Raw genomic sequence first — 12,080 nt, 5'->3', positions numbered from 1 at the left:
ATTCTCTAAAATGTTGTACAAATGGGATTAAGCAAGATAATTCTCTCATTTGATTTGAAAAGGCAGAAGTTGCTCTAACCTGTCAGCATGTTCCCCTCAAGCACATTAGCTGCACAGTGCAGCTAAGCATTTGCCAAAACATTATCTCCAACATGGCATACTAAGTTCATTTAAGACAAGGATTCTCTACCTTCTCCACCTCGTTTACCACACAAGTATGACCTGGCACAGCTCTCCTTTTTAGCTTCCTGGAAATCTTCTCAAATCCCAGCCTAGATCAACAGCACCTTCCAAAGGAGATTTATGGGCTCAGTAAATAACAAAAATCATGTTAGTTCTGTAGTCCAGATGAAAAAGAAGTATACAGCAATACCTAATCTCAACAGCATGCACTGGGAAAACAAGCAGAGTAGGAGAGAAAAGAGAAATGTTCATATCATTACAAAGAAAAGATAAAGAGATGCAGGTACAATAATATTCATACCAAAAAGAAGTATCTGTGCTTGTGTGCTTTCTAGGCCATATAAAATCACCCCCTAGTTAGCTAAAGGACCGATATATGGTCAAGCAGTCATTTCAAGTGTAACAGAGAACTCAAAATGCAGTAATTAATCACCAAAAGGAAAAACACAGTGGGATGTGCATATATGTTAAGTGAACTCCAAAGCAGCATGCCAAACAACAATACTGGTTACATTTAGATTCTTTTTTTGTCATAAGATAAGAGAGATCATTTTAGGATCAAAAGTATTCAGAAATGCACTCAGGTTTATATTTACAACATATTAACACTCAAATCTTAATCAGTCCTGTGCTATTTTCATCCCACCTGATACACAGAACAAACCATCATGCTGATTTTGTTCATTTCGTTGCAAGATCCTGACAAAGGTGAATACCAGGAAAGATCAGAAGCAGGGAAATATAAGTTTGAACAGCATATCTCAAAGGAGGTTAAGTAAACTCCTTTTTTGTTTGTTTCAAAAGCTTGTTCATTTGTATTCAATACTGTGCAATATATATATTTAACACTAATCTGTAACTGTCATAGACTTACAGGGTCTTATAGTCGTATGGACCTCTGAATCCTTCCCACAGCAATTTGATCCCCTCTGCCACATCTCTGCTGGTGCTTCTACCATAGCATGATTTTTGGTATGGAGAAGGAAAGACCGCACAAAAGGGTTACTTGACAAATATTAAGCATTCCCAACAACTGGCACAACTTGAGCTCTAATGGATGACAGTTAAGTGACAAATGAAAATGTAATTTTTGTTGTCTTCAAAACAGATTAGTTATAACTTGAAAACAGTTTGTCCACCATAAATGAGTGAGACTGTGCATCTTTCAGCACCAAGACAACCAAACTCTGGTAAGAGGTCATTAGTGTAAAAAGAAAAGTCCTCAACAATGCTGAGGATGAAGTAAGACTCTCAGCGTTCAGTATTCAGTATGGGGATAAAAATAGTTCCCTAACAGACACTACTTTGGGACAAAAGTTAGAATGAGCTCATACACCTCCTCCATGGAAGGAATAGTGTATAGGTGATCAGAGGATTTGGATCTCCTCCACACTGAACTGGTGTCCTGATGGAGACTGAGTCCCACATAGTTTTTTTCCAAGTATGTTGTTGGGTAGGAGAAGAACTCAGATAAGCAACTGCTACCTGTAGAGGCTTGTGCAATAGTAATAGGGCCCACAGCTAGTTGGGCTATAGCAAAAGAACAGAGAAGGAGACTGCAGACTCTCCAGGAAAAGGACCTAGTGCCACTTGCTCTTGGTTGACACCGAGAAGGTGCCAAGGGACTTGAAAAACGACAACCAATTTGCAGTCAAAGACTTGGTATCTTTTCACAATTCAGTAATCAAAACACTAAAAGGTATGTAAAATAAGAGAGGCAATTTGGGGTCATCCACAGCATCCAGGGATGAGTTCAAATAGGTTTTGGCTGTCAAACAAGCTCTAGCAGAGAAAGAAACAAGCCGTTTGCTAAATACATAAACAGAACACTAATGAAGATGGTACAACTGACCAGTGAAACTCCTGGAGAGCTAACAAAGCTTCACATCTTTCTAGGCAAAGCTTGGTGACTCCAAGGAGACAGCTCCTTTTCCAAGACCATCATCATTTCAAAGAGCACCTAACCTGTGTTTTTTCCTTCCACAGCCATCACCACAAAAACAAACAGTAATCCCTCAAAAACAGCATCTTCAAAGATAACTTTGTTCTTCCAGCTGACATGTAGGGTGTAAGAAATCCACAAAATTTGGATCACATACAGACTGCTTCATCCACAGAAATTGTCACAGTCATTCAGAGTGTGTCTTCAGGACAGAAAGGTGCCATCAACACCATCTTCTTCTTAAGGAACTGAAGGAATCTAATGAGACATTTTAAATAATCCTGAAAAGCTCTCTAGCTCTCAGAAATGCATGATGGCCAATGTCTTCTCTAAAAAATACTGGTGATGGCACCTCAGCAACAGAGTGGCCCAAAGACAATCTAAAAGCAGAATGAGAACCCTCAGCTTCCCCTTTACTATAAGAACTAGAGCAAGAAAGATTGAAGTGATATAGATAATGTCACTCTCCTCAGGAGCCTACCACTAGGTAGGTGAAGTTTCCACAGGCAGGAAAGTCACTCTCCACTACTGCAGATGAAGCAGGAGAAGGCTGATGACACTGTTGAGGCAGGGATGGACGAAAAGACTCACATGGTTAAGAAGGCAACGAATGTTTGGAAGTAGCATTCTTTTTTATAACCAGGATCACTAAGGTGAAACACCTTTCACACCATTGATACACTATGAATAGCACACTGTGGCAGAACAGATCTATAAACAATATGAACAGAAACAGAGATAATAATTGTTTTCACTCCTTCTCCTAACTTTCCTAGGCTAGGCCTGGGAGAATTCTCTCTCTTTTCTCGCTGACTGAACTGAGAATATCCACAGGCTGCTGCTGTACAGGCACAGACAGACATGGCAGCAGCCCCTGAAATACAAACCTCAGAGGTTAAACAGCTAAATCACCCAATCATTCCTCTTTCCTCTGACACAGGAAGGAAAGACAGGCGATGTGAACTGCTGCAAAAGGAAACAGATACATAAATAGGCCCATAGTCATAAATAGGCCCAGCTGATGCTGGAGGCTGTCCTTGCAGATACAAAAGTCAAAGAGAGAACTTCACCAAAATCTGCAGCACATTGCATGAACTCGAACATAAAATCTCAGTTTAGGATTCAAAGCCTAAACAGACAACAATGAAGCAACTCCAATCTCAGCAAAAACCAAATGAATAAGCAGGGTTTGAGGCTGTGCTGCTTAAAATAGAAGACTTGAAGTATCAGTAATTTTTGACTCCGGCCTCCCTTAATGCAGGAGAACCAAAACTACTAGTTTCAGTTTTAAGAATTCTGATTGGAAGTGCTTGAGTCCTCTTCACAATCTCTTTTAATCCTCCTCCTAATGATCTGGGATTTCTTAGTGCAACTGAACAACAAATGATCATTTGTAGCCAGTATGATATTCCAGAGTTGGGGGTCTTCTCTGACACTGATGATGTCACATTGTGACATCATCAGTGACCAATTTTAAATGCCTCCAATAACTTGGGATGAAAAGCAGCATCACTGCTTGCTTCAAAAGGAACACATTTCCAAAGGTTCAGCTCAGATTCTCAGGGAACACAGGCTGTGAAGAACAGAGATGGAGTACTATTGTGACAACAGCTCAGTGTATGCCTCCAAGGAGTTGCTAGTTTGTCCAGCAGTGGGAGGCAGAGCACAAGACAGGCATTCCCCACTCCCCCACAGGTCAAACTGTAGTTCAGCGTGCCCACCATATGCTCAAACAAGTCCTGGCAAGGCAGAGCACTTCAGCAGCACGGATGACACCACAACAAAAGCTCTGCAAAGCCATGTTTACAACTAACTTTTTAAATTGTTCATTTGAGAATATGAGTCCTCCGGTAGTACAGCATTTCCACAGTAATAATCAGTTTAAGTTATCACAGTGTCCACCAGTTCTCATTAAGGAGCCAGAAACTACGGAAACCAAGGGTCCTTACGAGCTCATTACCTGGGGGTGTGGCTACATGTATCCACCCCCACAGGCCCACGATGGATACTTCAAAGTTGGTGAAACCTTTTTCCCCCAAAAATCCAGCACCAGCAGATGGGGATGAGAAGCAAGCAGCTATAAAAGACTGGAGTCGCTCTTTCTTCTCAGGGCCAGAGTCCCACTTTATTCCTTGATAGGAGCCAAAGAGAAAGATGACGTCGGGAAGAGAAGGAAGAATCTTCCTAAGAGATTTGGTTATGTTCCAACAGACCCCTGAGTTTTAATGTGTTTTAAAATGATTATTTTTTCCTTGTAGAAAATAAAAGCTACCTCCCGCTCAACTTCACGATGAGCGCTGTCCAAGGTGCCATCCTGTTTGTGCTGAGCAGTCTGACAGCTGCAAGGATCATCCCTTAGCCACACCAAAACATCTAGGTGACCCTGGCACAGACACTTCAGCAAGCCTGTCCACTGCAGCACCAAGAGACCCTATTTCCTCCTGCTGCTATATGGACACAAGTGCCAGGAATCGGAAGGACTTTGTTTCTTGAACTTAACATAGAAAACACCCAATGTCCACATAGCTCTCCGAGAAGTGAAAGGCTTGATCAGACAAGTAAAGCAGGAATCCGAGAACTGGCTCAGCAGACTGTTCAAGGACTCGGGATTCTCGGGGGGGTGGGGGGGGTTGGAGTTATATGGTTAAAACAATTGGGTTTTGTTGTTATTTTACGCTATTTTTTAAACTTTGTTTTAACAGAAAAGGGGGAGGTGTTGTGTTGCACCACGTGGTTTGTTCTGTATCTCCCCCTCTCCCCCTGGAGCCTTGTGGTGGTGGTCTTAGGCCAGGTTACTTCCTCCCCTTGCACCTCCCTTCAGTTGTGCCCCATTAGCTGTGATTCCCTCCCCCCGCCCCCGGTTTAAAATATCTGCCATCAGACATTCCCTTTCTTTTCCCCCAGGGATGCTGCCTTGATACCCAGGTGGCTCCTATCAAGGAATAAAGTGGGACTCTGGCCCTGAGAGGAAAGAGCGCCTCCAGTCTTTTACTTTTGTCCTTGTCAGATTGAGAGGGGCCAGGGGTCAGGAGCTAGCTGGATTGGACCCCAGAGGCCCTGGGATCAATCTTGCAGAGTACCTGTCCAAGAAGTTCAAGCATTGTATTTATGCACTAGCTAATAGGTAATTAACCATTTTAGATGGAACAGAGGCATAAGATGTATGACACACCATGTGAGTCATCCCAGACATGACAATTCTGATGACCTGAGATTAGGAATGAGTAGCAAAACACACTAAAACATATAGTAATGGTGAAAACTAAGATAAAATACTACCTCTAATAGTAAACTGCTCAGCCTCTAACACAGACTTTATGCAAATAAAGTTATATATAACTGAAGTTAAATAACTAAACAGAAATAAAATTGCACCTTACACAGTGCTGCCACATGTGCGACCCTCTCTTATTCTACTTTCTGAAAAAAAAAAGCCATTTAAACTTGTTTGTCCCTAGGAAAGAAGTTACAGTTTCAAGATGTTAAACCAAGCACACAACAAGAGTTCAGAAGCTCAGATCAGGATTACATCTGAGTTAGAGCTACAAAGTGCTGCTTAATAGGACCCTTGGAACTGTCACAGTGATCTCCATGCCCATTTCCTGGCTGGAGATCTATGATACAACAGGAACCCTCAGCATAAGAAGAGAGGAACAATGCAAGAAACTGAAAAGCTGATATGCAAGCTTCAGTATTGCAATGCCACCTCAAAATAAAAATCCAACCATCAGCTGTACAAACGTAGTACAGACTCCAATAGGAGGTAAGAAGAATGGTGCAGTGGACTGAACTTTTTTTCTGCACTACTCATATTTTTCACCCTCATATTCTCTACTGATTCATATCAGTAGGGAATAGAAAGAAAAGCAAAAATACTGTCCATCATTAGAGTTCTGCATCAAGTAGGTCTAGTAAAATTATTTAGTGAATTGTTAATGTGACTTTCAACAACAACAGTTTGGAATATTCAGACTTAGACATTCAACTTCATGCTGTATGACATTCTGTTAAATGTATTAACAGGACTGCATGTTAAAGCAGACCTTACTGAAAGAATCAAACACCACAAGCACTTAAGGTCTGGTCTGGAATTATGATCCAAATGAGATACGAGTTCTGGAAATATCTCACAAAACTCTGTCCTCTAATACTAGTCAAATTCTTTATCTGTAATTAGAAGCAGGAAAAAAACCCGAAAGATTGGAAAGAAAGGTTACAGTGAGTCATCTACAAGAAAACAACCATTCTCTGAGCAGTCCATTTTCCTTATGGGTCTGGAAAAATGCCTTGTTTGTTGGCCAGTGCCATGAAAACACCGCCAAGGAAAAGGCTGGGTAAAAAGGAAAATCCCACATTATGAATAACTAGGAAAGCAAGGGAGAACAAAAGGAAGAAAATCATTAGGCCACTGTTTCTCATGCTTAGCCTGGACCTCAGTTCTGGATGCAGTCTCGTACTTTCAGGCAGAGCTGAACTGAAAGAGGTTCAGAAAAATCCTGCAAGGAAGCTCAAAGATCAAGTAGCATCCACAAATGACCAGCTTCGTAAGCTGTGACTCTTCAGCATGGAAAGATATGCCTTGAGCCCTCCACAGGAAAAGCCTATGAAATGCTGAGGGGCCAGGAGAGAGCAGGAAGCAATCACACTCTTTTTCTATAGACAAACAGGAGGCCATCAGATACAGCCAGCAGGAACAAGCAAATGAAAGGATGAGGCTGGCAGTAACTACACAGCCCTTTTGGGTTTTATCTGTATTTTCTGAGTGATTTTTTAATTCAGCTGTGCAGCATTTATAGAGGACATGGAATTAGAGATATTTCTCCTTAACATATATGCCATGACTTCATTGATTCTGGCTGTAGTAAGGTTGCTGTTGTCATGATAGTTTAAGCACACAAAGGAGGTTTTGCACAATAAGTGAAAATTTTTTTTTATTACTAACAATCAGTACAATGGGGAAAACCAGGCTTTTCTCATTGTTGTTGTTTGTGCAAAAGTGCTTCTTCTGTGTTCAAAAGTTTGTCTGTTGTTCTCCAAATACACCAGTTACTCTCACCAAGCACATTCACATTCTCCCCGACCTTAACCTCAGCAGTACAGATTAAATTGGAGTGAGCAACAAAAGGAAAAAAATAAAGATTTGATGCATGGACTCTTCACTGGATAAGAAATTGGTTGGATGATCACATGCAAAGAGTAGTGGTCAATGGCTCAATATACAGGAAGACCAGTAACAAGTGGGGTCCATGTTAGGAACAGTACTGTTTAATACCTTCATCAATGACACTGACCGTGAGATTGAATGCACCTCAGCCTGTTTGCAGATAATAGCAAGCTGAGTAGTGAGGTTGATGTGCTTGAGGGGCAGAATGTCAGCCAAAGGAACCTGTACAAGCTTGAGAAGTGGGGCCAGTGAACATCATGACCAAGTGGAAGGTGCTGCACCTGGGTCAGGGCAACCCCCAGTACCAATACAGGCTGGGGATGAACAAGTCAAGAGCAACCCCAGGGAGATGGAATTGGGGGTGTTAGTGGACAAGAAGCTTAACATGACCTGGCCATAGGCACTGGCAATCCAGAAACCACTTGCTCATTGGGTTCATTCCCAGCAGCATGGGCAGCAGGTGAGGAGGAGAACTCTCCCTCTCTATTCCACTCAGGTGAGACCCCACATGCAGAGATGCCTCCAGCTCTGGGATGCCCAGCACAGGTAAGATGTGGACCTGCTGGAGTGAGTCTACACAAGCCCACAAAGATGCTCCAAGGGCTAAAGCACTTCTGCTATGGAGAGAGGCTGGGAGAGCCTGGAGAAGAGAAGGCTCTGGGCAGACCTGAGAGCCCCTTCCAATACCAAAAGGGAACTAGAAGAGAGATGGGAACAGACATTTTAATAAGGCCTGCTGCGATAGGACAAGGGGTAATGCTTTCAAACTAAAAGAGTGCAGATTCAGACTGGATATAAAAAATTGTACATGTTGAAAGTGATGAGGCATTTGCACAGGTTGACCAGAGAGCTGGCGGACACTCAGTTCCTGGGAACATTCAAGACCAGGCTGGATGGGACTCTTAGCAACCTGCTCTAGTGAAAGGTGTCCTTGCTCATTGCAGGGTAGTTGGACTACATGGCCTTTAAAGATTCCTTCCAAATCAAACCATTCCATGATTTTGTAAACTACCACTATTGATCTCGCCACACTATATTTATAAATATACTCAAGGAAGTCCTTCACAACTTAAATTTCATTCAGAACCTCATGAGTAGAGGAAAATATCCCTTCCAGAAGTAATGGTAGTCAGGTCCAGGACTGAAAATTTTACTTGAGGTTATTTGACTGCAAAGCAGCAAAGTTTTGCAGAACTGAGAGACTTCCCAGAAACATCATCTAACAAGTTCTTCAACACTCATGTGGCAGCACCCCTAGAAAGCACTTTTCTGTTTGTCCATGATAGTTCTAAACCATTGTAACAAAACTTCAACAAAGGTCCTCCCCACTGAAGCAGTGATGTTGTTACCTGTCATGGTTTGACACGGGAAGAGAATTTTTTTTTGGAAGGAAGAGGTCAGTCCAGTCAGGGGTCAGGTTTGGATACTGACACTTGGGGTGACCAATTGAAGGTGGACACACCTCTGAGAACACAGAGGGGTTAAAAGCGGAATTCCCAGGAGGACTCGTCCTTCTTTGGTTCCGGTCATCGCAAGGTACGGACCTCTCCCCCCCAGCCCGGGCTGGGTGGGGGAGGGGAGCCATGCGGCCTGCAGAGGTAGGCCAGGGAGTGAAGGATCGGAACCGGCTGGGCCAGCTCCTGCGGACGGAAGGGTGGAGAACATCTGGGATGTCTTTGTTCCCCCTCCCCTAAGCTAGAGGGAAAAGAGATAGAGAGCCAGCAGACACCTGGGAGTTTGCCAACAGAGGAGAAGGAGAAGGGGGGGAAGATGCCCAGCCTGGGAGACAGGAGAAGGAGTCCTGGGCTGAGATTTCAGCCATCCGGGGAGTCCGGGAATTTTAACCCTTTTCTGGGAAATGAAGGCTTTATGAAATATTACTCCTCCTCAATTTGAAGGAAAGAGAGACAGCCTGGGACCTCAGATGTTCAGAGAAGAAGGTTGGGGGGAGATGATGGAGTGGCTTTTGGCTGGACTCTGCTTGTTTACCATAGACTGAACCACTCTTTCTTTCAAGAGGGACTGCAATTTAGGGGGATGCACTGGTGAGCCAAGAGACCTTCTTCAGCAACTACCAGTTTTGGAATGGACAGAGAGAGCTGAGGAGGGTGTGAGGATGCCCTCCATCTTCAGAGAAGAAGAGAAGGAGATCTCTGTCCTTGGACCCTCGGCACCAGGGGAAAATGGGGGGGACTCTAGTCCCGAATTGTGATACTGGACTGTTGTTCCTGGTGGTCCTTGGCAAAGCATCCTTAAAGGGGCCCTATAAGCAGTCTCTGTCCATGCACGGTGGTGAGAGCACTGTGACATGGAGAGGAGAATGTCACACTGGCCGGTGTGTCTGGGCAGTGCCAGGTGTGACATTGGAAACACAAGAGGTGGCAGCTGTGTTTCCTGGGGGTCTGTGGTGCAAGGGGGACTCCTCTCTTCCCCGATGGACTCAGTATTGATTATATTGAAGGGTAAAAACTTGATTAAGGATCCAAATGGGTCTCGCTGTGGTTTGGTGGAGTTGGGTGGTGGGAGGAGGAATGTTTTGGAAGGTTTTCATTTCAAATTTTGTGGGTTTTTTTTCTTTCCTTTCTTTTCCTTTTATAGTAGTAGTAGTGTAATAAAGCTTTTCCTTTGTTATTAAGTTTGGCCTGCTTTGCTCTGTTCTTGATCACATTTCACAGCATTTGATTGGTAGGTTGTATTTTCATGGGGCGCTGGCATTGTGCCAGCATCAAACCATGACATTTTCATAGACAGTAATGCAAAGATAGTAAAAGAAAATGGTCAGACACACCTGAAACCAAAAGGTCCAGTAATCAAGAAAAGAAAATACTTTACCATGTACATGAGACTGTTGAAAACTTTTTCCTGGTGCAAAGTGAAAATTTCCAGCTACCTGCAGGAGAGAGTAAAAGTTCATTAAGTGATCTGAATCTATGTAAGCAGAGCAGCTGTACTGGTGTTTGGATTTTTAGGATTTTGTTTACACAAGACAGACACCAACCAATTCATTTTTACAGGTGACAGAAGCAGCAGACATTATCCTAAGAGAAGTATCGATTTCCCGTGTTCAGTACAGGCAGTGAGGCTGAAATCCATAATTAGATACTAATGTGGATAACAGCTGTTCTATCAAAATTATTTAGTGGACATAAAAATGAGAAAAAAGTAGGAATTAACTCTAAGTAGGGAACTGACTGGTCCTTCAGAAAATACAAAACAGTATTAAAGAAAATGAGAGGAGAAAGTGAGAGTCATCACTTACAACAATTATCAGCAGTGATCCAATGTATACACCCATGAAAATAAGAGCATGCAAAAATAAAGCACTTAACCTACCAAACCCCTCTCCCAAAACAACCCAAGCCCTCAAAAATCTGCAAAAGACAAACTGGTAAAATTCCATCCTGGACTCTGAAAGGGATATGCATATTAGGTGCCATTCCTCCCTGACACTTACTAGCAATCATATGCACTCTGCCATGGGAAGATTTAAATGTTCCAAGCTCACACACTGTATTACATCTTTGATGCCAGGGGAAACCTATGCTTTATGTTAACTGTAGACCTGTTGAGAATGAAGATGGGCAAAGTTCCAAGTGCCTAAAAAAAGGCCTCAAAAACTTCCCCAGTGACACTCACACTTGGACCATTCCTACATCCAGTATTCCCCTTAGAATCTTCCTGCTCTTCATGTATTGTGAGAAAGGGTCCTATAACAGTTCGATACCTATGATAATGCTCAAATCACAATGTCTGGATTTGTGAGTACAAGGTCTACTTTCTAGAAATAAAGACTGTGGTCTCCAGGAAGAATACACAAAGATTAAGAAAAATCCCAAAAAGAAAAAAAAAAACCCAAGAGTTTGAAGTTAAAAACAAAAAAACACCCTGGGTCTGACTTCTTCTAGAAGACACTTGGGTATGCAACCCGTGTATTTGTGGGAGTAACCCACAAAATGACAGGTTACATAGTTACCTGGTGCATCTTGTGTATTTTCATGTATCACTTGCATAAACCACCTCTCTGAGCATTTTCAGCCTTGACAACCAACTCCAATAGCCTTGCTTCCACTGTTTTTCTAAAGAAAATAACACTTCATTCTCTCCAACACCTCTGCAGGTGAGTTGTTGGTTACTGCTATCTCCAGCATCCATTTGTGGCCTCTGATTTTAAACAGAAGGGCAGGTAGAACAATTCAAGCTCAAAGAAGCTCCCCCTCCTCCTCAGAAATCTCAGCAAAAAGACTTGGTACCCAGATGGGAGGAAAAAGCAAACTTCTCCAGCTGCCATGACTTCCTACCAGCCCACAGAACACCAACCAGAATTAACCTCTTTCCCACTGCTCTTCCTGACCGTCCTTCTGAACCCCATGACAAGCGCAAAGATGTTGCTGATCCCAGAGGTGATTCTATGACAGTCTTGTAAGCACTGAAACTGGAAAAGGAGAGGAATGCCCCGACTCTGCCTTTTCACAGTCCTCAACATCATGCAGTAGGTTCACAGCAAAAGCTCTCTCTCACCTTGTTGACCTCAAGGAAACCATACACTTGGCAGCCCTCATTCTTCTGCTCTTGCATTTTCTGGCTAAACCCTTCCCTCTTGCATTGCTCTATGCTATCTGGGTTCTTGAAGGCCCAGCCTCGCCGCCTGTATGCTTCTCTGACATCGTCACAAGTATTACAACACCTGCAAAAAGCACAAGCACTATCTTACCATCTTTATCATTAAGAAGAGATGTTTCAGCTCAGGACTTGAATCCTTGACAGATTCTTCTTCAACAAAGCAGCAACACA

General features: G+C 42.9%; 1 protein-coding gene across 2 annotated transcripts in view; it reads right to left on the bottom strand.

The window, feature by feature from the left end:
* The window catches only part of ERGIC3 (ERGIC and golgi 3), a 30,419-nt gene that overhangs the window by 14,775 nt on the left and 3,564 nt on the right, over positions 1-12,080 (bottom strand). For both annotated transcript variants that reach the window (XM_041720179.2, XM_041720180.2), the window contains exons 6-7: positions 11,808-11,973; positions 10,122-10,179 (exon numbers count right to left, since the gene is read on the bottom strand). In XM_041720179.2, the coding sequence (XP_041576113.1) occupies positions 10,122-10,179; positions 11,808-11,973 (224 nt within the window). The remainder of the gene's footprint in view (positions 1-10,121; positions 10,180-11,807; positions 11,974-12,080) is intronic.

The sequence above is a fragment of the Taeniopygia guttata genome, chromosome 20 (genome assembly GCF_048771995.1).
Source record: "Taeniopygia guttata chromosome 20, bTaeGut7.mat, whole genome shotgun sequence".
Classification (NCBI taxonomy): domain Eukaryota; kingdom Metazoa; phylum Chordata; class Aves; order Passeriformes; family Estrildidae; genus Taeniopygia; species Taeniopygia guttata.
This window is presented reverse-complemented; position numbering and strand designations above follow the sequence as displayed.